General features: G+C 32.8%; 1 protein-coding gene across 2 annotated transcripts in view; it reads right to left on the reverse strand.

Annotated features, from left to right (window-relative positions):
• The window catches only part of Csmd3 (CUB and Sushi multiple domains 3), a 1,591,133-nt gene that overhangs the window by 735,117 nt on the left and 829,325 nt on the right, over positions 1–26,691 (reverse strand). The window contains exons 8-9 of one of the 2 annotated variants that reach the window (XM_032915219.1): positions 17,160–17,237; positions 10,392–10,479 (exon numbers count right to left, since the gene is read on the reverse strand). In XM_032915219.1, the coding sequence (XP_032771110.1) occupies positions 10,392–10,479; positions 17,160–17,237 (166 nt within the window). The remainder of the gene's footprint in view (positions 1–10,391; positions 10,480–17,159; positions 17,238–26,691) is intronic. The other variant, XM_032915225.1, reaches the window with a different exon arrangement.

Here is a 26,691-nt window from a genome sequence, read left to right on the forward strand (position 1 = left end):
GGAGAGAGGAGCCACCATGGAAGAGAAAGAACTTCCAAGGGGGAGAAGGAGAGGTGCAGTGTGGAGCCATAAACTCATGGCCAAAAGGGCTGGCCAATTGAAGTTAAGAGCAGCCCAGACAAAACAGAAATTAGTAAGCATTAACTCGGAGTTATCAGCGGAAAGGTGGATTCTATCAGGTTAGCAGGTAGGCAACTGCGCAGATATTGTGTTGCCTAAGGCATATTTTGAAATATAAAAGCTGTGTGTTTTATCTGGGAACATAAATAGTTTAAGGTGGGAAGAAACTCTGCATTGGGATGTTTTTAAAAAATATATTATTACTACAGTTCTTCATGTGACACAAAACATACAGGAAATGATGTTACACTCACCTGACTCCAAATACCACGTGCTTTTATCTTTAGTAATGCATACATGGTTTATTAAAAAAACTAGCTTAGATTTTATTTTTAAGGTGAAACTAAATATTCAAATGTTAGAAGATTTACAAAAGGTAAGCCCTGGAGAGAAAGAGATGAGTCGAGACTATGAAATTATATCTGAAGATATAATTTCAAATGAATCAGGATAAAGATAGAAACATTAGGGGACATGGAAATGTAGAGAAGCTGCTTCTCCTCCAGTCTGAGTGAACCCTCAGGACAGTGGAACAGCAAGGAATGCAGCACAGTTAATATTTGAAGGGAAAGCTCCTGGTAAAGCTTTATCTGACTTTATATATAGATATTTTATGTTAAAATAGAAATGAGCCAGTCATAACATGAATATACATGATCTGTGGTAGAGATTTATACCTTCCCCCCACACATTATTTGAAAACCTCAACTAAAATTGTTTGCAGTAAAGATATACCGCCACCAAATTCTCTGGTCTAGGCTTTTACTTTGCAAATTTTAATTCTGTTACATGCTCTCAAGTCACACCCGGTGATCTTATTCAATTAGTAGAAACTTTGAAGACAGTAACATCAATCCCCACAAAAATCCTATATAAGACCACTGTCAAAACAACCAGCTCTGACATGGGTCTCTTTTGGAGATGCCCATACCCACACTCCAAGCTACGTCTTTCTTCTCAGAGACTCTCTGTTTCCCAACCCCATTGTGTAAGCCTAATTTAAGATCCCATATCAACCCAACTGTTGTTCATAAACTGTCTGCTTCTGAAATTCTTGTCAATATCTTGACTGTGAGTTCTGTATTGGCAGTAATGAGATTCCCTAAAACTGTAAGGGGATGCCCCTGGCTGCAGAGACTGGAAAAATGGAACTCAGATATTATTCCATACCATCCATGTAAGAAAACCTTGAAGAAACTAGTTCAAGAAAATGGAAACATGACAGTATGACAAGACTCAGGTACATATGCAAAGTCCTACAGGTGCAAAAAGGATTGAGATGGTTGTTGAATGGCAGGTACCAACCAGAAATGGAGAAGGTTAAGGAATAGAATTGGTGATAAAGAATGATGCAGTGTGGTAAAAACAGTAACACTAAAGGTGTCATCCGTTCTTCAGGAAACTTTATGAGCACTTGAGCACTTGGCAAAGGAAGAATGCTTTTGGAAATTTCTACTGTAGAGGATTTCTTTCAAATTACTAAAATAATATTAATGAACAGACGAGCATGTTCAGAAAGCTCATTTTGAATAGGAAGGCATATTCATATTCAAAAGTATGATGCCTTTGCATGATTAAAGTTTTCCTAACGTCCATGTGCTAATATGACCCAAAGATCAATGGCTACTCTCTGAAGAGTCTATCAGTGTCCGGATTATCCAATAAAAATGTCAACCTGAAACAGACAACGCTCTTAGATGGAAGCAAACGATCCTCTGGCAAAATCACTTTTGCATCTTTTAAATCTCCCCTGTTCCTTAATTTTGTATGCTTTTGACAAGAAGGTGTCATATAAAATCTTTCTTGTAAGAATCTGTGAAAAGTAAGGAACCCACAAACTGGGATTTCACAGACATTTGGTTATAATTTTAAGAGACATTTAAAATTTTAATTTATACTTCAGCATACACGATGCTGCCAGCTTTTATATTTACTTGGCAGTCTCTCTCTCTCTCTCTCTCTCTCTCTCTCTCTCTCTCTCTCTCCTCTCAAATTGTGTGAGGTTCCACGGACATTTCAATTTAGAAAAAAGCTCCAAGGACTTAAAAACCTAGCTCCCAAGGTCCAAGGTTCTCACCTTAGGGATTAGAGCACGAAAGAACACTGGAGCCAGTAAAATACCCTAGCTTTCAGAGATTTTCCTATATATACCAATATATTGATTATTTGTGATAGGTTTGACAGTTTTTAAAACTTCTACCTTCATATCATGTTTGATAACTAGTTCTGGGTCACCCAATCATAGAATCAAATGAATAAATGGAAAGACACTGATGACATGTATTTGCTGTTTTAATTAATTCAGTTAATTGAATACTTCCACTTACATAATCTTAATTTATTCTCTGTATAATACACTCAAAAATTTTCACAGATAAAAGAGATTATATAACATACATACACATATATATACATACATACATGCATACATGCATACACACACACACACACACACACACACACACACACACACACACTACTTAAGGTTTGAACAACCTGAAAAATGACCAGTTTAGAAAACAACAAACTCTCTGAAGAAAGGTTGACAGCACAAGTGAATAAGTATCTAACACAACACACACGAAGGCACTGGAGCTGCAGAGCTCCTCAGATGAGGAAAAAATAAAATTGAATAAAAGAGCTCACATGTTGATGAGGCAAACTGCCATAATTCCCAAGGGACAAATTACAGACTAGTGATAAACCTGACAAGATTTTAGAAATCTCTTTAGACATGATATATACTCAAATTAACATTTGTGTAAAAAAGAGGCTGCCCAAACTTCTACTGGCCTTTTGCTGTTGTTGGTATTGTTATTGTTGTTGTTGTTGTTGTTGTTGTTGTTGTTGCTGCTGCTGCTGCTGCTGCTGCTGCTGGCGAGTTTTTGGAAGAATGCCTATTTTGACTTATGTTGTGGGGTAGGAATTTAAAGCAAGCACTGGAGAGACTGGGAGAACATACACCTAGAATGTAATGCTTCAAGTTTCTGAAAACATGGGAAGATTGGCTATGATGGCATCTAGGGATCCTGAAAGGAAGGCTCTTTCTGTCCTTGAAAAATACAATGTTCCTTACTATGTGAAGTTTTTCTCTTCCAGACTTCCTCTTTTGTGAAATTTACTGCTACTCTGGAAGAATTTTAACAGTTGGGATCAATGTTGTAGCCAAAGCCTTTAATACTTGTTATTGAAACAATACTTCAGTTCATCTCTCTGCTGTTTAACTATGAAACCAAATGCAGGGCTCACTACTCTTTGAAGAATTTGGTTTTATTTTTGTATGTATGCATTTTAAACACAAATCCTAAAACAGGTCTATAAATATTTTCTCCCAGTCTTCGCTTCTATTTTCTTCCATTTAGCAATGTCTTTTGCAGGAAAAATGTTCTTTTGTTTATGAAATTCAATATAATCTTACTTTTGTTGTTTTATAGATTATGCTTTTATAATCTGCATATTTTAATCAAAGAATATAAATATCATATGGGTCAAAAACACTAGGAATGCTTACCACATAATTTTAGTATTCATGAGGCACATTGCTAGGTCAACTTGCAGCCAATCTGTCAGTTTTAGACACAGATGGTGATTCATGGGAAAGCTACCATGCAATTCTCTTTTGACAAAATTCTAGGAATATCTAATATTTGGGGGAAGACGATAATTAACAAAAGTCAAAAGAGTTAGCCGAAGGTATACCCTAATTTTATCTCTTATTAATATTTTATATCTTCATTAGTTTTTTGCTTACTATTTTGAGTCGATTCTCTTCTCATAGTTTTGAAATACATATAAAGTCTTTGCACCTCTCAGATGATTCTACAAATTCTGTCTGTTACTTTCTAAGGGGGCCCAATGCTCTTGCTAAACCTGAACTTGAAAGATAATGAAATGAATTCCCTCTTAAAGATCTCTTGGTTTGGGCAGTTACTTAAGTATTTGTGTGCTTCAGGTCAATTATTCTAATCTATATGCATGAAACAATTACTAGCGATTTGCCAAACAGTGAACTTTGACACACGTGGCCAACCTATTTTACACTTGTGCTAGGGTCGGTCAGTAATGCTAGACAGAAACCATCTAACAAGAAGAGTCATTATCATCAATCTCCAAAGGTCACTAAAAATTATTCTGCAGGTTAGCATTTTCAATATCAAATTTGCTCTTCCCTCTTGATAGCAAATACAGTACCATTTTCCTTTTTGCCTTAAGTCTCACCCTATCCATATCTGTCTTTATATGTACATATTTTTCCTGGACTTTCTTAATCAAGAATTATTAAATATAATATTAAATATGAGCTTATCTGTCTTTAAATGCCTATTGATCTTCATTTTTGATACCTCTAAATATTTCTTGCCTAAGTTTCAATTATTTCACCTTAATAAAAACCTCATGGACACAAAACTCCTAAGAGAAAAAGAACAGTTAAAAATTAAAAGTTACAGACAATCGCAAAAGGGAAGTCAAGAGTATAAAGACTTCAGACAGCTAATTCACATCCGTAGTGAAAAACAAAACAACAATAACAACAACAACAACAACAACAAAAAACCAACAGAGACAGGAATGTATACACAGTAAGCGTACCCCATTCTTGTACAGTCTAAGGCCTGAAACCTAGCAGGGTTATTGATCACATCCTGAATGGGCTTTTCCTTGTCAAGTAAAGCCATTGAGACCACTATCCACAGACCAATGTGGTATGCACACTGCCTTATTAAGAGTCTCTGCCAAGTCGATTCTATATGACACCAAGTAAACAAATTAACCACTATAATTTCTCTCTCTCTCTCTCTGTGCTTGAAATAATATTTGTTCTAAGTTCATATACCTTTGATATATGAGAGACACATATGAGCACATAAACCTTCATAACACTAATACGTTCTTTGGAACAATTCTTTATAATATAGCATCTTTAAAAATCAATATATCTTGATTTTCAGTGACAGTGTAATTGGCCCACTATTCTATTGCTGTGAGCTACTTGATGTCCCAAATATGTTAACTATCTGAATCATCTACTCACTCTTGAACTTGTTTGAAATTATTTTCAAACTGCTGTTCCAAAGAAAACATTTTGTCAACAACACTCATGTTGTCAAACAAGAGACAGACTTCTGTCATGATTGCAGTCAAGTCCTTTCATACTGATTTAAAGGACTCCTTTCATATTTCAATCTTACATTTGTCCAATTAAAATGGGTGTTCAAAATCACAAGGAAAAAGCTGCTGGTATTTTAGTAGTCATTGAATAATGTGGGTGTTTGTTATTGTTTAATGGTTCCTTTCTATATATAATCTATATCTTATCCACTTACATTGAGCTACTGTGTGTGTGTGTGTGTGTGTGTGTATACATGTGTGCAGGTGCAGTTTGCTGTATGAAGATCAGAGGTTAATATCATATGTGTTCCTTTATTCTTATTTTTTATTTAAAAATTCATGAAGCATGTTTTGATTATATTATATCTCTCCAGGAATTAGTCTCCGATCTCCATATCTCTTTACTAACTCAGTTTAGTTCTCTGTGTCTGTCTCTGTCTCTGTCTTTCTCCCCTGTCTAAAAAACAAAAACAAAACCAAAATACACATTTACTATACAAAAAAGAACAGAAATAAAAATAATCAAAGACAAGTAAGACAAGAAATATTAAAGAAATATTATAAAGATAGCATTGAACCATTTTGTGTTGGCAACTTCCCCTGATCATAGGCCTGCCCTGAAGTGCCTCTCTTCCTCACTTTTTGACCCAGGCTCTCTCGCTGAACCACAGTGTGCTATTTTTGCGTGCTAAATGACCATCAAGTGTTAATATTCTCCCCTTTCTGATTCCTAGTCCTAAGGTCACAAAGATTCTGTATATTTCTCTTTTCATATAGAGGATTGGATGTGAAGTCAGGTACTAATGCTTGCATGTAAGCATTTTACCCATAATGCCATCTGATTAACACTTATAATATTCTTTATTATTGTAGACTGGCTCATAAATTTAAATTTCGATTATATTTATCATAATCTTCATATTTTTTATCTGAGACATCTAAGACTTTCCAATCTTCGTCTGTATGCCAGAATTAACCCTGTGACACAGCTCTCCATATCCAAATCACACACAGAGAGAGCTGGTCTCCCAGAAGTGCTAGACACACAGGTGAGAACACTTTTGCTCGAATAACTAACTAGCCAAAGGGGGACCTGCCTGAAGACCTCAGGGCTCAGGAACTACAGAGCAACCAGGGACAGGATCTTTCCAGTCTCCATTTGCACACTGGAGTTAACCATGTACACAGGATTTGGCTAGTCCCAAATCCTGCCCAGAGAGAGCTGGTCTCCTAGGAACATTGCCACTCCTGAGATCACCAGATCACAGGTTCACAGGAGGGACAGGTTCCAGTCAGAGACAGAAAAACCAACTAACACCAGAGATAACCAGAGGCAGAGAGGCAAGCACAAGAAGCTAAACAACAGAAACCAAGGCTACTTGGCATCATTGGAACCCAGTTAACCAAAGGTCCTGTATATTCCAATGCACAGGAGAAGCAAGATGCAGATTTAGAAATCACATCTCATGATGATGATAGAGGACTTCACGAAGGACATAAATAACTCCATTAAAGAAATACAGGAGAGTAATTGTGGCTTCAAAGAAGGAATTGGGCAGTGCTCCTTCTGTTTCTATTTTGTGGAATAGTTTGGACAGTATGAGTATGAAGTCTTTTGGAAGGTCTGATAGAACTCCGCACTAAATCCATCCGGGCTCTTTTTAATTGGGAGACTTTTAATAACTGCTTCTATTTCTTTAGGAGTTATGGCATTGTTTAGATGGGTTTAACTGTTCCTGATTTAACTTTGACATCAGGTATCTGTCTAGAAAATTGTCCATATCACCCAGATTTTCCAGTTTTGTTGAATATAAGGATCTGATGATTTTTTTTTAATTTCCTCAAATTCTGTTGTTATGTCTCCCTTTTCATTTTTGGTTTGGTTAATTTGGATACACCCTCTGTGCCCCCTGGTTAATCTGGCTAAGGATTTATCTATCTCGTTGATTTTCTCAAAGGAGCAGCTCCTGGCTTTGTTGATTCTTTGTATAGTCCTTTTGTTTCTACTTGGTTGATTTCAGCCTTGAGTTTGATTATTTCCTGCCTTTTACTCCTCTTGGGTGCATTTGCTCATTTTTATTCTAGAGCTTTTAGGTGAACTGTCAAGCTGCTAATGTATGCTCTCTCCATTTTTTTTTTTTTGGAAAGACTTAGAGCTATGAGTTTTCCTCTTAACACTGCTTTCATTATATCCAGTAAGTTTGAGTATGTTGTGACTTTATTTTCATTAAATTCTAAAAAGTCTTTAATTTCTTTCTTGATCAAGTTATCATTGAATAGAGCATTGTTCAAGTCATATATATATATATATATATATATATATATATATATATATATATATATGCTCCACTATGTTAATAGCAGCCTTATTTATAATAACCAGAAGTTGGAATGAGCCCAAATATCCTTCAACAGAGGAATGGATACAGAAAATGTGGTTCATTTACACAATGGAGTACTACTCAGCTATTAAAAAAAACATCATGAATTCATAGGCAAATGGATGGGACTAGAAAATATCATCCTGAATGAGATAATTCAGTCACAAAAGAACACGTATGGTATGCACTCACTGATAACTATATATTAGCCCAAAAGCTCAGGCTACCTAAGAAACGAGTCACAGACCATATGAAGTTCAACAAGAAGAAAGACCATAATGTAGATTTGAAAAAAAAAAGAAGAAAACAAATCAGGGTGATTGTATAATATATGTTGAAAGTGAGTTTTTGAGGAATTTAATTGCTTTACAAACCAAGTAAGCAATTTTAAAACAATGATCCCTTTAAATCATAACATCTTGAGTTAAAATTTAATGTCTATAGACTTTATCAACACCAATGGAGCTTCAGATTTCCCGGTGTAACATGGAGCTATATTGGTAAATATTTGCGATGGTTTATAAGAAATAAAGGGGCTATGTATAATGGACAAATTAATACATTTTTTCTCAACAGTGAAACAGATGAATGTAAGATTGCCTATTAAAAATGAAATATTTACGTGATATTTTTTAAAAGTTTTTAAAGACCATATGGTTACTCTATTTATTATCTTTTTATTTTTTAGTTTGTTTCTTTTAGTGTATATTTTATTTTCATTTCAAATGTTTCCCCTTTCCTGGTTTTCCCTCCAGCAACCCCCAATCCTTTCCCCCTCCCCTTGTTTCTTTGAGGGTACTCCTCCAGCCATCTACCCACTCCCTCCCCCCTCCCTGTAATTTTTTAAGATAGTTTCTTATTATATGTCTGTGCTGCACTTGAGTGTTTACTACAACTACCTTAATATTACAAACAGACTTAGACATGTGTTTGTAGTGAGTGATTTATTTTATTAGTGGTAACCTTCTACTATAGTAAGAAGATTGAGCTTTTTTTTTTTAGAAGTTTTTCCAGTTCTTAGTTGTTTGTGAGGCACCCACATTTATTTAAAAGAGACATTAATAAAATAAAAAAGAGACATTAATAAAGTTTAAATACTACACATTAATAATGAGAGACTACCACAGCCAACTCTCAACAAAGGTCAAGTCATCAGTGCAGAGAAATAGTGAAACTAACCAATGTTATGATTCAAATGAACCTAAACAATATCTGTAAATCATTTCATCCAAGGACAAAGAATATATCTTATTGTCAGTACCTCATAGAACATTCTCCAAAACTGACCATATATACTTGGTCACAGAGCAAGTCTCTGCAGATACAAGAATGAAGTAAACTTTTACATTTTATCAATCCCCCAGTATTAAAGCTGAACTTCAACATCAGAAGAAACAGTAACCCTACAAATAATGGAAACTGAACAATACTCTTAGAGACCACACGGTTAGGGAAGAAATAAAGAATTTAAAGACTTTCTAGAATTCAGTGAAAACGAATGCACAACATTCCTAACTTATGCAACACAACAAATGCAGTGCAAAAGGAAGGTTCATAGCACTAAGTACTTTCATAACACAATTGAAGAAGTCTTATACTAACAGCTTAATAGCACACCTAAAATTTCTAACACAGAAATAAGAAACCATGCCCGAAGAAGAGTAGGTGGCAGGAAATAATTGAACTCAGGGCTTAAATTGCTCAATTAGAAACAAAGAGAGCAATACGAGCAATCAATGAACCAGAAGTTCATGTCATCCAAAGAACAAACCAAGGGTTCTTTGAATAAGTCTACAAGATATACAAATTCTTATCCAACCTAACTTAAAAATCTGAAAAGGGGGATGTAACAATAGACACTGAGGGAATTTAAGAATGTTAGGACTTACTACAAAAAACTTTACTCCACAAAACTGGAAAAACTTAAATGTGTGATTTCCTTGATAGATAACACTACAAAAGTTAAATAAAAATAAGCAAACAATCTAAATAGACCTCTAACTCATAAGAAAATAGAAGCAATCACTAATCATACCCCAAACAAAAATGTCCAGAGCCAGATGATTTTAATGAAAGCATTTAAAAAGAGAAAAAAAACAATATCTTCAAATTATTCCACAAAATAGAAACACTTCCAAATTCATTTTATGAGACCACAGTCACCCTGATACACAAACCACACAAAGACTCAGCAAAGAAAGAGTATTTCAGACCAATTTTCCCTCTGAACATTGATGCAGAAATATTCAATATAATATTTGCAAACAAAATACAAGAACACATCAAAAACATCATCCACCATGAACAAGTAGGCTTCATTGCAGAGGTACAGGGGTCATTCAACATACCAAAATCCATCAAGGTAATCTGTTATATAAATGAACAAAATGACACAAAGCAAAACAAACAACAGCACAAAAACAACAAAGAAACACCACATGATTAAGTTATTAGGTACTGAAAAAGCCTATGGCAAAATCCAACACTCTTCCGTTACAAAAATTTTGGAAAGATCAGGAAGCAAAGCACATACCTAAACACACAAAAAAGCAATATACAATAAGCCCATAGCCAACATCAAATTACATGGAGAAAAACATAAAACAATTGGATTAGGTTCAGGGACAAGACACTGACAAATTATTAATAGTATCATACCTATAGAATCTGGCTTGCATAGTTTAAGTTCACTAAATCCACATTCCTATATTATCAGTTATGCTTGATCTTTAAACTGAAAGAAATGGAAAGATATGTAATAAAATTAATTTAAAATATTACCTAAAATCTGATCCAATTCTCTTCCCATTTTCTGGTTCTCCAGGATCTGGACATAAGTTGGAAGCTGTTTTAATACCTCCTTCATTTACTGTAGCAGGAGAAAAAAAACAACAAAATGATTGAACAAATAGGCAATATGTTTGCTTAGAAAGTCAATGATAAAAATATACAGAAATATGCTGTTATATATTATTCTAGCAAATTAAATACCTTTTCAGAAAACAATACAGTGAAAATAATGTTTTTGTTTAAGAACACATCAGAAAAGAAAATCTGAAAACTGCATTAATGATATATACTATTCTGAATATAACATACCAACACTGGATACTTTAGTTTTAATTACATTTACATTTTAAATGGCCCAAAGGAATCAGTGTTTTGTTATGTTTTTTTCATTAATTATCATCCAGAGTGGTTGTTGTTACTATGTTGCCTGAGCCCAAGTTGTTTTTAAATTTTAATAAAATGCAATATGAAAAAGAGAGTTCTTTTAACACTCTTGTATACGGAAGCATTTTGGTTTGCCAATAGCAAAATAAAAAATGTAAATTACAGTGTTTCATTATATCTTGATGATGCTGGAAAACAAAATTGGCTATATTCTTACAATTTCTATAACTTTTAGATTAAACTACTTTGTATATAATCACAGTTTTAAGGATAATTCAGTTAATGATGAATTGTTAATTTTTTTTTCAGTGAAGCAAGTGTGATCACATTGGGTAATTAAAATGTATTTTATGATAAGTTTATTTATGTATGCTTGTATATGTATATATATATATGGATGCATGGTTTTTTCACTGTTCATATTGAAACCGTATCTAATTATACAACTATGGTTGGCCTCATTGATATTGTATAATGCCTTAAATTCATGATCATCAGTTCTAGAATATCTGACTGACATTGTAATACATCAATCTTAGAGTGAGTCTGTGGGTTTCTTCTTTTGTTTATATCCTTATAAGCTCTTGTGTTCCTTTAAAGAAAAGAGCAGGGTACAGAGGAAAACGAATGTAGCTTATGGTAGTCCTTGTACTGCACTGCAGAGCAGAATCATCTGTAGATTCTTTTGTAGAAAGTAATGATGCCCAGTTCTCGCTCTACCTGGACATAGTATTAGAAAGTAAGCAGCTGGAGATATGGCTCAGTGGTTAAGAGCACCCAACTACTCTTCCAGAGGTCCTGAGTTCAATTCCCAGCAACCACATGGTGGCTCACAACCATCTGTAAAGAGATCCGATGCCCTCTTCTGGTGTATCTGAAGACAGCTACAGTGCACTTATATATAATAAATGAATAAATCTTAAAAAAACAAAAACAAAAAAACCCAGAAAGTAGCTAGGTACCTAGGCAACACCTTTTGTCAGCATATATTGACACATAGAAAGAACTATGGAGGTGATTCTAATGTAAAATCAAAGCTGACAGTTGCATAAAAATTTGGCTTAATTTTTATGGTCCAAATCCATCCTTATTTTAAAAATAACACAGCTTTGCCTGTGTTCTCTCACAGTTGGGTCTACTGTAAATACATCATTTCCTCAAATAGATATACATAATGGTATAGTTCCTCTGATCATTCAAAAAAATGCTTCCATAAATATCATAACAAATTAGTACTTGCCAAATCTATTATGTGCTTATGGGTTCATTGCACATGGCAATTTTTATTTAAGTGTTTTTTTTCAAATTGCTATTTAATTCCTCTTAACCTTTGTGAGAATTGTCTGGGTCACAGTCTGGAGTTGGCTAATTCCACAATAACTGATTAATTCAAAGTTATTAACACAGAGCTAGTCTTATTTATTTATTTTTTATTTTTCATTGTTTGAAACATTACCACTACTCTTATAGCTTCTGTCTCTGAATCTGTTATCAGTATCGGATTTTCTATGAATCCGTTTCCAAAGTTTCCATTGATACTTCATTGCTGCTCAGATGCAATCTAACCAACTTATAATATCCAGGGTAATAATATGGCCTACCCTCAACCTAGTGTGTGTCTGAAATGGTTGCTAAATTTTTCCAATGTACTTTGTGTCATTTTAATACCTCAAAAGACTAGATCATATACTGAGTCAATTTTATTTCTTACTAGTTAACAATATGTATGTGTTGCCCAAATATAGCTCCTTTCAGTGTATGACACTGTATATAAATTTTCTTCATGTTTCCATACAACTTATTTCTAGATTTTAAAACATTAAAATAGTTTAATGCATAGTTCTGGCTCCTCTTCTTAGAAACGATAATTGCTCATTCTTTTTTTTTCTTTTCTTTTCTTTTTTTTTTTTCTTTTTTATTTTTTCAGAGCTGTGGACCGAACCCAGGGCCTTGCGCTTGCTAGGCAAGCACTCTACCACTGAGCTAAATCCCCAACCCCGATAATTGCTTATTCTTATCTTGTTACTCAAAACCTATTTCTCCCAGAACTTTTAACATTTATATCGATAGTATTTATATAATTTTAAAGCATTTGCCAGCTAAAAGATTAGTGATTTTTGTTTTCTTATTACACTCTGCATTTAAGTTTATATCATTTATAATACCTTAAAGTTTAGTTACTTTCAAATAGTGGTAAAAGCTAAGAGAAATCAGTTTTTAATACATATTCTCTAATAGATTGTCAACACATCCTTATACATTGTTCTCATTGAATGAGAACTTTCATGGTAATGTTGTATTTCTGATTCTTGAAAGGCTTGACATTAGAATGTTTTTAAACTGTCACTTTTTAAACTGTGTGGATTAAAGGGTGGCCTAATCATAGTTTAACTATCTTGTTATATAATGCAGTACATGGCATAAATTACAGTACAATACATAACACATAATAATCCATAAGGGTCCTGTGACTGTATATAAGATATAAATCAAATTCTCATTTTCAAGACAACCATTATTATTGTCTCAAATGTAATACTGTATAATATTTTACATAAATATTAAAATATTTATTTGCATTTTTCTATGGATCAGGAATCATTCTAGACACTTTATATAATTACTTCCATCCTCCAAAAAGTCTTCACTTCAAGTTAACTATTATTGTGATAAAACTCCTGGAGGTGAGCAGACTGAAGCATTGATCAATTGAAAGATGTGTTCAATGCCACATAACTAATTAATGCCAGTGTCTAGAAAGGTTTGAATGACATAGTTATTACCTATATATTTTTTTTGAAAATCCAGGTTATCTCACATTTTATCTCAAAACAAGGACATGCTATATTTTTGACATGCTTGATTAACTGACTTCATAGAATTTTAATTTACATTTTTGTGTGCATACCTTTATATATTATTCTGTTCTTGCTACTATACAGAAATTTCAGTACGTAAGAAGACATTCAAATGTAGTGAGTATTATTCAATTGGTTGCATTCAATGCTTAATGCTTTTGAAGCAATTGGTCATCTCTACTTCTCAAATGCATGTAATTTCCATAGTAACTTGCAGGTTGGATGCATACGAATGTTCTTAAAGTAGGATGTTGACTCTTGAGGAGAGCATCACTAGTAGGACAGCCTTTTGCATTCAACCATTTAAGTATGTTTTCTTCATTAACATTTTTAAAGCATTGAGAATCATTTTTTGGACATACAACAGAAGAATGATCCTAAAACTGAATTATTTATTTTATAAAGAAAAATATTTTTCTTATATATAAGTTCAAAACATACCTCAGAAATCCATACTTTTTTTTATTACAGTATATATTCTAACTTAAAAATCCTTTTATATCAAATAGATTTTGTTATTGAAATGTTTCTTTTCTAAAAATATAAATGGGTTGATTCTGATTTAAATGAACTTCCATATGACCACTTCTTCCTCATTACCTTATTATTATTTAAATTTTATGTTTGATTTGCTCAAACTATAAATATATACTACTTTGGATATTGTTCTAATATTGAACACTAAAGTATCAACAGCGTTGTGTTAGTTTTGTACAAATACACTTAATATCTTATAAACAATTGGTTCTTACTTCATTTAGTTTCTTGGGAAAAGCAGTGGGTCCTTGAGGATTAAGGATAAATTTTCTTCATCCCTTTATTACATTATTCTAGTAGAGCATAGCAGAGACACTGTGTAGTGTACGGTTCAAGAGACAAAACATGGACTTGATATAGGAAATAATCATGATCACTTGGCATGCTCAAAGTTTTTTATAATTCCATGCTATATTCTAGAGAGCCCTACCAAATGAGTAAGTCACCATTTTAAGTTTATGACAATTAGTTTTTGTAATATTTTTATAATATAGTATATAGTATTTCACTTTTTAAAAGAAAATCTACACGTTTGTGCTTAGACTGCCAAAGTTCCTTTGCGGAGAAAGATGAATTGTGCAATTCTTTAACTTAAAACATTAAAGAAGGTTAAGCCTTGAAATAGCCTTAGTGATTCACTTTGACACCCAGAATGCTGAGCGTCATGAACACTCAGCTAATTTGTGCAAGGTAAGTATGTCCGGAAGGCAGGTCTTGACAAGCATCTATTTTGATGAACATATTCACATTTATGTTCAGTAAGTCCAGAAAACCAATTCTTTTTAGTTAGAAGAAATATAATTTCAACTTTCAGATTTAGTTAAAAGATGGATATCTAATAATAGTGTAAGTGCATTAATATTTTGGATTGTATTAAACGTATAATAAGAAATGCTGAGACCTTACTTACTTGAAAATAGGCAATTGTGATTAAAATTAAAATGATAATACCTTGGTAAATAAAAATGAGATAATACGGTTTTGAAACAAATTGTTCAATGCTGGGTAAATATGTTGGGGTAAATAAAATTTAAGTAACATTGGGCTACTATATTGCATCTATAAAAAAGTGTAACAAGTAACTTGTTTTTATCTATCTAGGAATTATCCATATTAAAATAGAATATTGTATATAGACTGTATTATTCAGAACCTTGTTTAAATTTATGATCAAAATTATTCACATTTTTCCTTCATATTCACATTTTGTTTTATTACTTTAGAACTAAATAATGGACAGGTATATTTTCATGCAACCAAAATACTGAAATTCTCTTTTAGGGTTGTAACTATGTCCCATTAAAATAATAAAATGTCTATTTGACTAACATGTTATAACAACCAAATTAGACAGTTTCATAGATTAGGTAAAATCTGCACACGGACTGAATTATCCAGAACTATTGGAAGCTTAAAGTACGGAGTGGGAAGTGATATTTTCGTGGACAAAACGAGAAAATAATGAGCGAGTATGAGATTATTTTACTTAAATTTCCAAAAGAAGCATGTAGAGAGTCAAAGTTTTATAGTTTTATAGAAAAATGGTAGTACATATCATATTTAGTTTTGACAACATGTATTTTTCTTGTCTTATAGCTATGCTATGATCTGATATGCTGGAATTATTAAACTTAATAATATTTTGGGCAACCCATTGTACTCAGGCATTTTTTTTCATTTTTAGGATAGTTGAATGCTCTTCCAAACTATTTAAAACATTTTATGTATAAAATATATTCTAATACATATATATTCTAGAATTGTTTTTGAAATATTGCTTAACGGTAAAGAAAAATATTCTTTAACCCAAAATATATAAAGCAACCATAAGTGAAAGCCAAGTATTTTGAAAGTATCTATAATGCAGCTTCCAAAGTCAGATGATTTCAGTTTTATAAATTCAAATATAATAATGATATACAAAAATTACCTTAAAATTTTTCTAATTATGCCTATTGATAACATAAAGAATATAGACAAGTTTCCTATAGTTGGCATAATAACTGAAGTGGTAGTTTATTATTTGTATATATGAGTAAGAATACAGGTAAACTTTTTGTAAAATAGTAATAAATGAGTGTTGATAAAGGATTGGTTAAAAATTTACTTTAATTAGATTTTGAATTTGAACAAAAATTTAATTATAGTGTGACTTTGTTCAAGAATAAGTAATAATGGTATACATTTTAGCAGTAGCTCATATAGGTATTTTATTGTCTTTTAGAATTCAGATACTTCTAGCTTAACATTTCTTCAAATATATATAATATTCTTCAAATATATATATATATATATATATATATATATATAATGTGATTGGGAATTTCAACCATGCAGTTCCATTCTCTGACATACAGGCACAGCTCTTTTGAAAGTTTTTCTTTCTATACTTATGATAGCATAGACTTTGCATCTGTGATTTATTTTGAAATAGATGGCACTAGAACATAAAAGCCCAGCTGTGACAAAAATTATTTATTTGATATTTTCAAATTCAGAAATAATTACAAAATTTATTTAGAAAACATTATGGGATTTGTTTTTATTTAAATAAAATATCCCAAGTTCAAAAACCTTTTAAATGGGAAAGTCACACTGGAATGTTTCTTAATGTTTGTCTATGATAATTGAGCCATATTCAGACCAGTGTTGCTAAAAGAAACCTACAACACTGATAATCATCTTCATTTTGTCCTTATACACCAAATATAAAAATTTGTATTATTATCATATGAGATCAAAGTATTTTTCACATAGCAATAAATTTTAGCAAAAATAAATTATGAGTTCAGTGAATTACCATTAAACTAATATACATTTAAATCCAAAAGATATTTAATAATCATCATGCATGTTATAAAAATATTAATGCAGTTATTTGGTAAATACACAGACACTTCGATAAAACACAGACAGACACCACAGACACAACAGACTTCACTCTTGCACTAGAGAAAGTAACAAAAAGGAGTGCACTCACAGAGAGAAAACTTGTTGCTGTTGTCTTTCCCTGGAAACAACTTAAATCCTCTAGATTTAAAATCTATGGCCTTTTTCACTAGTTAAGAAAACAAACAAAAACATGTATCAGGAAATACAGTTTTGAAAATGAAATTCAAGTTAACAAATTTTGTTAGCATGGAATTATGCAAGTTAAAGAAACTACTCTTTTAAGTTTGATTGATGGTACTAGGAGGAAAATAAGAAATAAAGAAGGCACTAAAAACACCTAGCAGTAAAATATAGAACATTGTAGAATTCCAAATATTATATAGGGAGATAACTGATACACGTGTACGAATTCCTTTAGAAATGTCTAAATTTTAGAGTAAATATGTAACCTTGACTGTCCATCATTAACCACTTAATTTCATTAATTTTGTAGGTTTAATTATACTTGCAAACAAATGGTTGTTGAGGCATTAGAAGAATGGAAATACTATCATGAACTTTAATTTTTAATTGAATTAACAAAGACATTGGCATATTAGAAAATTAATATAATTGGAATAATTATATTGTAGTATTTATGCCAATAACTTTCACACATTATCTTTGATCTTTGCAGTATGACTGATGTCAGAACAATTTGCTCCATTGTATCAAAATAAATTACAGGTGGTTAATATCTTCTCATTATTTGGGGAGTTGAACCTTTTCTGTTAATGCTGATCATAAGGGATATATTTTCTCATTGTGATGCTGTTCCATTATCCACACCAAAATAGATAAAGCTGTGTATAAATCCAAAAACATGTGCATTAAATTGGTAGACTAAAGGATGTGTTTTAAAACATAAATGTGCTAAAAATATTTGAAAGTTATTTACATGAAAAGAAAGTTTTATCTCTTTTATGTTTTCACATTTATTTTTGAGTGTTTTGTATGCATATGTCTGCACACACTTTTGTGTGTGTGTGTGTGTGTGTGTGTGTGTGTGTACATACCTGTTTGTATATGAATACCTCTGTGTGTATGTGTTTGTCTGTGTAGACAGACTGTAGCATCAGTGTGGAGGTCAGCAGACAAATTTCAGGTCTTGTTTTGCTCATTTCTTTGTGTTATAAGGGTTCCAGGGACCAAGCTAAAATCTTCAGTGTGGGTGGTTAGAACCTTTATTAACTAGTTTCCTCAGAATCCATAAAAACTTTATTTTACATAGTATTTGATAAAGTGCCTTTGGTATGGATCTTTAAAGAGTGATTTGTGATCATCATAATTCGACTAATTTAGACATTGCCTTGGTGTGTACCTTAGGTTTGTTGTAAAGTCGTATTCATCAATGATAGAAGGATTGGGATTACAGTCATGAGCACCTGGTCAGTGCTTTATTCTCACTTCTGAGTGACTCCAGGGGAAGCACTTACCCATGCAAATGCAACCTCACTAGGTGAAAATTTAAGGTGGCTTGACTTAATAATGCATTTAGATATTATTTAAGTTTTGTGTTAATCAGTTGAAAAGTCTTACTTAAGATATTTTAGTATGAAATAACAAAAGTATGTATATAATCATATACAAATAAGAGCTTGTTTTCAATCAGTTATTATGGGTGTGTGTGTTTGTGTGTATATGTATGTGTGCAAAATAGTTGTCTATGTTAGAATATCATTGCAAGCCAAAACAGATTGAGCATGATAAGCAGGGCAAGGAAGACATGGAAATAGTGGAGACAATGTTGGCAGTGTCTTTATTGGTAAAAATCATCATGCTATGTAAATATGAGGAGTTAATGTTAAGAGATCTTTCTATCAGAGAAATTACATATTATAAAATCAAAAGACATCTCCTGGCTTTAAGCACCTCATTTGAAATGCCTGAATAATCTATCTGCTACACAATAACAAAGGAGTCTATTTAATATGCAAAACTATTATTTTTGGAATGTACACTTGGAAAAGCACTGCAATTTACATTTTAAAGACCTTAAATGGTGAAATGAAAACATTTAGTATTGGTGAAATAAATACTTTTATTTGAAATAATTTAATTTTTGATACTAAATAGATTATAGAAGAAAATGACAAGATATAATCAAGATTATCAGAAATCACTGCAATTTTAATGTTAAATGCTGACATGATAGGATAATTATTTATTTCAAATCTCCAGTTTTACAGTATTTGTTATTACAAGCATCTGATTAGTAACATGATTATAGTATAAATCTGGCTCAGTTAATAAAATATCCATTACTATTTTTTTCAAAGGAAGCCCATTACAGCCAATAATGACATAATGTTTAGTTTACTGAATTTTGGTGCATTTTTTATTGTATCACCTAATTTTACATGAATAATAAGGACATTTCAATGTTGTACTTTAAGGTATGGTATATAGTTATACCGTTACAAGTTTTCATTTTAAATTAATTTTAAGCTTAACTTTTCCTTTTATTCAACAAATGAACTATATTGACAGGATTGCTCTGTTCATTTTAATAATTGAAACATTCATAACTTAAATATTTGATTTTGAGGATATGGAATATCTTTAAATTGGCAATGTACTAATATGCAAGGTATTAAATAACGTCATAAGTTTGGAGGGAAAATAGTGGAAGGAGATTGGGGTAGAATTGAAAAAGAGATAATTATGGGTTTAGTTTTTAACAAAACACATTGTATGCATGTAATTTTCAATTAAAAACCTTTGCACAATGTAAAGTGTGCAGGTTTAAAAACACAAACAACAGCTGCTAACATCCCACATATTATGGAGAAAGCAAACATGTATTCTACAACTTCCTACGAAAATTATTTTTAAATCTATTGTCTTCTTATCACACAAAATTGTGGGTTTTTCTTTGTAGATCAAATAACTCGTTACTTAAAAATCTTTAAATAATTGCTTTCTATAGAAAAACAGAGACAAATTAAAATCTAAAGACATTTTTTCCTTAAAGGTTAGTATGTTTTCAGTATTTGTGTTACTTCTTTCACTGGACTGAAAATTAGAAACCCGCATTCAAGTCTTGTAAATGTACAATTGATTGCTTAATGTTTCCATTCTGTCTTAAGAAATTCATCTGTCTAGTGTTAATTGTTTGGAAACAGAATTCAGACCAAAGTAATATGGCCAATCTAATGTAATCAGAATCCTCACTTCTTATATTTTTGGTTGTAAGCCTAGCCTTTAACGGCTGAGGCATCTCTCCAGTCCAGAATCCTCAATTCTATTCTTGTGATTAACTTTTCTCCGGGAAATTTAAAATATCAGCCTCAATAGGAGAACAGGATTTGGTAATTTGCAGTAACTCCCTGTATTCAAGTCAATAAATATTAAAGTTTACATTGTTTCACTAGATCTATTATTGCTTGAATCAAGGAAGTTTTGGGAACTTATTCTCTACAAGTGATTATGTCATCAGTATATGCCTTAGAAAAAGAGCTGAAGAGATGTTTGCAGGGTACTATGGAGAATATCTCACGATTTACCCCATCATACACAGGTAAATATGAGTATATATACTAATATACAAGAAAATAATCTCGGGAAGGAGAGAGACAGCAGGGTTCTTGGTGAGAGAGGGAGAGAGAAGAGGGGGTATTCAGATACAGGAGGAGAGGGGGGAATATGTCCAGAGGGTCAGGAATTTAAAATGAGATGTGTAGCAGTCAGAAATGAGAAACTGTGGGTCGCCACTAGAAAGTCCCAGATACCAGTGTCCCAAGAGTTTCCCAGGACCTAATAGGGAGGACATTAGCAAAAATACCCAACAGAAGGAAGAGATAGCCTGTAGAAACCATATCCAGCCTCTGGTTGAGGGACGGGGTCAGACACCCACCTCAAAATATCAGTTCAGAATTTCTTCTCTAAAATAGAAATGCGGGGACAAAGAATGGAACAGAGTAAAAAGGAAAGGCCATCCCATCTGCACGCATCAAACCCAGATACAATTACTGATGCCAAGAAGCACTTGTCAACAGGAGCCTGGTATAGCTGTCTCCTGAGAGGCTCTGCCAGAGCCTGACAAATACAGAAGTGAATGCATACAGGCAAACATCGAACTGAGCAGGAGACCCCAATGAAGAAGTTAGGGCAAGGACTGTGAGAGCTGAAGGGGTTTGCAAACCCATATGAAAAACAACAATATCAGTCAACCAGACCCCTCCAAAGCTTCCAGGGACCAAACCACCAACCAAAGAGTACGCATGGAGGGACCCACGACTCCATCTGTATTTGTAGCAGAGGATTGCCTTGTTGGATATCAGTGGGAGGAGAGGCCCTTGGTCCTGTGTAGCCTCCTATGGAGGCTTGATGACCGAGAGTAAGGGAATGCTAGGCTGCTGAGGTGCGAGTGGGTAGGAAGTAGGCGGGGGACACCCTCATAGAAGAAGGGGAGTGGGAGGGGGAGAGCTTGGTGGCTTGCAGAGGGAAAACTGGGAAGGAGGATAACATTTGAATTATAAATAAATAAAATATCCAATAGAAAAAATAAAAATTAAGTAATGATATTTTCTTCATAGGTTTCATATATATATATATATATATATATATATATATATATATATAGCTAGCCATGGAGTAAGTAGTATTTAACAATGTCTAGAATATATAGAAAAACCTAAAAAAAATTCCTTAATATCCTAAAGAGGCATGAATGAATCATCATTACAAAGCACTTCATTTTAAAATGTGCTGAAAATAAAATTAAAGTAGAACTTTTTATACATAGAAGTAATAATGGGCCTGATTGAAAAGAAATGTGAAGGTACAACTAGCTATGTTCAGAAATATAGAGATTATTTGTTGGGCCATACATATTAGAAAGATATACAATTCAATCAGTATGTTTTTTAAACGTGAAAATATACAAACAACTCAATTTTTAAGACACATATTTATTTCATACCTATTTAAAAACCTTACGTGCTTTGCTGAAAACCACTGTAGGAGCATGATATGTCAGTGTGTTTCTTAGAATTTAAAATCTTGTCTTTTCTGTTATGTGAGCTTACAGCTTACATGTGTAATGTTAATTTCGGTTATAGCCAGAATTTTTAAATTTTTTCATTGTCAAGCAAATTCTATTTGTGCTATATCATAGTCTTAATGGTTTTGAATTATTCCTTTTAAATTAAAAATACTTCGTATTAATTCATCACCTATTTTCTTTCAGATTTGTAGTACAATTTTCACTTCTAAGCCAAGTTACAAACCTCAAACCATTAACAAAAGGAGTCAGTTAAGTAGGAATGCATGGAAATGTGCACAAAACGTAGAACAGCTACTCAGCATGACACTCATGGAAGGTCTTTAAGAACCCAAAGCTAAACACTCCAGAATAAAACAAGATTCGACCTCTAAACTTTTATCCACTTAAGGATAACTGATGTGTAGAAGATTTTCATATTCAGAACTTAAAACTATATTGAGCATTATAAGGAAGTATTGCATTTTACTACATATAGATAAGGGGTATTTTGATAAAGTTTATAGGTCCTGTAAATAGAATTAAATGTATTACTTTTGTTTAGGAGACAGTATTCAGTTTAATAAATGACTGAACATTCACATGATCAATTATAGAAAAATATTCTTAAATTTATCTGTGATTGTCCTTTCTTCCTAAAAAGGGAGCAAATTCAGGAATCCCTGACTCTTGCTTACATAACAACAGATGTATTCTTAACACTTGGCACAGCAGGTCTTACAGCTACGGTGTGCTGCAAAATGTCAGGATTTTATGTAAAATGTGAGATTTCTTATTCTCTTTAGGTATCCCTATAGTTGGTATAATGAAGTTAACATATGGGAAATTACCATTGCTAGAGGCTTACAGATACTTTCTACACTTTAGAAATGTTTCAACCTTTTAATTTTAATTGAATTATTTTCCAAGAGCTCCAAACAAACTATTAACTTGCTTTACAGTTTAATATTATAATTTTATTTAGTATGTTCTAAGATCTCTTTTGAACACTAATAATTTACTGTTTAATTATTTTATTTATAATTGCTGGTCTTGGTTAGTAAATTTCACTGGAATTTTACAAGCACATTTAACATGAAATTGGTAATGTTGGCATTTTCTTACACAAGGTAAACTAATATTCCATTACCTAATATTCTGTCCACTATTTAAAGAGTATGTATTTCCACTCTATTGCCTATAAATACAAAAGAGCAACAATTGTTTGGAGAATAGTGACTATGCTTCAATCTCTCTCAAAAAAAAAAAACAGATAAGATAGTACAATCTATTCTAACCTTTTAAACTTCAGCAGTGTAGTGAAGAACAAAAAAATATTAAAATAATTAGCAGAACCATTGCTTAATCCCTGAGATCTTGCTTCTTGTGTTGTCTACACGTTCTTCACTTAAACATTTTGTAACAAAAAGCTGAATTCTCTTTAAAGCAAGGTAAATATAGATGTGCTTTGATAGTTTCAGTTAACACAAAGTTACTCAGCTCTATGCATGTCTACTCAAGGATCAAAGCACTACTTAAGTCACATCAGTGTTCCATTTGCTATCCTGTCCTTACTGGTTCTCTGTAGTTTTTGTCCTTGATCTCTGCCAAAATGAGTCTGAAATGGCTATAACCTTGCTCAACTAGTTGTGTCACTGCCTAAAACAGAAAGCAGACCCTCAAGTTATCCTACATACCTGTGAAAATGAAAGACATAGCTTAACAATATCCCCAGGAGATTCTTAGGAATATTTACTGTGTTAAAAATTTTGAACTCTACCAACAGATTCCCTTAACACCTCAAAAATGCAGGAGGATGATGGGGAAAGGGAGAATAGCAACGTCATGATTTTAATTTATTTAGATTAAATAGCATGCCATTAGTTCAAATTGGCAAGGCTGGTTAATGGAAGATCCTTGTTCTTGATGTCAGCCCATGATATAGCACTCTGTCCAAGGTACATGCCCTTCTTCCATTGAGTGAGAATCATCACTGCCTGTTTTTTGTTTATCTATTCTAGGTGACAACACTTATAAACAACTGAGAAAGCTTTATGTTAACATATTCAGAAATATTCACTTTCTATTTCTTAAATTTACTTATCTTTCTCTTAAGGTTACTATAATGCTCTTTTGCTTTGAATAAACCTGGATGAGCACACCATGGTCAATAAGAACCATCCAATATGTAGTATAGGACCATTCTACCCAACATAAGTAAATTCATACATGATGACTGGTATATTTCAAAAGAAAGACACTAGATAGAATTTATGACTATTTCTCATTATCCTATTGTTGGTAAATATGGCGGTTTGAATAATAGTGATCCCCATAGGGTCATAGGGAGCAGCAGTGTTAGGGCATGTGGTCTTGTTGGTGTAGACGTGGCTTTTTGGAAAAAGTGAGTCAATAGGGCTTTGAGCTCTCAGAAGCTTAAACAAGAATTACTAATTCACAATCTCTTCCTGCTCTTGCAGATTCGGATATAGACTCTCAGTTCCTTTTCCAGCACCAAGTCAGTCTCCAAACCTCCATGCTTCCTGCTATGATGATAATGATCTAAACTTCTGAAATTGTAAGCCAACCCAATTAAACCTTTTCCTTTATAAGAGTTGCCTTGGTTATGCTGTCTCTTCACTGAAATGGAAATCTTAACTATGAAATAAGTTGTTATCAGGGATTGTGATACTTCTATGATAGGCTAGCCCATTTTTGTTGTTGTTGTTGAAGGGATGTGTACTTTTGGACTTTGGGTTAGGAAAATAGTGAATATTTCACGTTTAGCTTAAGAAGCCACACCAGTAGGATCATGGAAAGTAGTGGTGCCAGGCATGATTTAGACTGTGTAGGCCTGGATGACACAAAAGTTTTCAGAGAAGGTGTTACCATGTGGTCTAGAGACACTTCTTGTGACATTTTCTTGAATAATATGCCCCTTTCTGCCCTTTTCCAAAATATTTGACTGAGGCAAAATTGATTTTGGATTCATTGAGTTTACAGATGAGGTTTCAAAATAGCCTAGTGTATATTGTGTCTTATGGATATTAGTGGTCATGTTTATGCAGATGTATATGAAAGGGAACAAGAGGGTCTAAAAAAAGTTATAAAATGTTGAATTTGAGCAGAATTGAGGCACCAGAATGTGGAATGGGAATAAATCTAGTACTCAAAGAACTAAACAGAATACAGGAAATCCTTATGCTGAATGGAATAGAGGGAGTAGTTACCTCAGAGCAATATCCCACTCAACTAAGGTTCTAACTTAAGAAATGCAAGAAAAGCTCAGGATCATGTGTGGTGATGACGGCCTTTACTCCCAGGGCTTAAAAGGCAACAGGCCTCTGTGTTTGAGGCCCATCTACTCTACAGATCATGTTTCTGGTCAGTCAAGCTTAAACAGTGAGAGAAATTATTGAGAACAGAAAGCTGGGGAAGCCATGCTTTCTTGCCATGGCGATAATGATCTAAACTTCTTAAACTGTACACCAGACCCAACTGAATGTTTTACCCAAAGACTTGCTGTGGTCATGGTGTCTTTTCACAGTAATAGAAACTCTAACTAAGACAGTGGATAACTATAGTTTCTTAGGAAATGTTTTGGAGATATGGACTACACAACAGCCTCTTTTAAGCAATCTCATTTTCAAAAAGCAGAGAGAATTCACAAGGATAGAGCAAATAAAAAGAAAATAAATGATTTTGTAATATTGAAGTGAGAGAAATTGAAACAGGTTAAAACTTAAAAAATAATCTAGCAGATGTTGACAATGAAGCAATATTACAAACTATTTTGATGTAACTTGTACATGATAGCAATATGAATAATGTTCAGCTAAGTATTCTTGCTTATAATACTTTTTAGCAACACTCAGTTTACTTATGTTTCATCTTAAAGTATCTGTGTTGATCTTTTTTTCTTAATGTGCTCACTTGTATCTTTACTTAAAAAAGACTTATACTACTAGAATACATTTTCTTTATATAAAGGTTATAGAAGGTGCTTTTGTCTTATTATAATCAAAGATACAAAAAAATATGTAAAAGTAACTCCTCCCTTTGTATAGATGTGAAGACAAAGGATGCTTAGTAGATTTTTGAAAGCAATCACTGAGTTTAAAACCTCAATGCTACCAATCAAACCACTATCTAAATACAGGACAACAACATTCTCTTTAGTCCGACAACACTTTGGATTATGATAATATTAATGTGTACCATCATCATGTCCTTATTTAAATAATCAGAAATGCTAGCTTTTTAAGTCCATTATATAATAATATATCTTAGCATCTTCAAATAATATAAGTCCCACCTAACAAAGCTATCAGCCCTTTTCTTATAATACAAACCACAATCCCATGCTTGTTGCTCAATTGTGTGGAAATTTGTTTTAAAGAGAGACTAAGAATGAAAAGGTTAATAGATGGGATTGTGACAATTAGCTATTCTTTTTGGAAAAAAAAATTCCCTGAACTTCAATTTCTTCCTAATGGTAAAGTTCAGGAAAACTGCTAACACATTTGCTTGTATTATTGTAAGTTTATTCATCAAGAACATCTATAAACTTTACTAAGAAATAGGGTGAAATGATTCT

This window comes from Rattus rattus, chromosome 1 (genome assembly GCF_011064425.1).
Source record: "Rattus rattus isolate New Zealand chromosome 1, Rrattus_CSIRO_v1, whole genome shotgun sequence".
Taxonomy (NCBI): domain Eukaryota; kingdom Metazoa; phylum Chordata; class Mammalia; order Rodentia; family Muridae; genus Rattus; species Rattus rattus.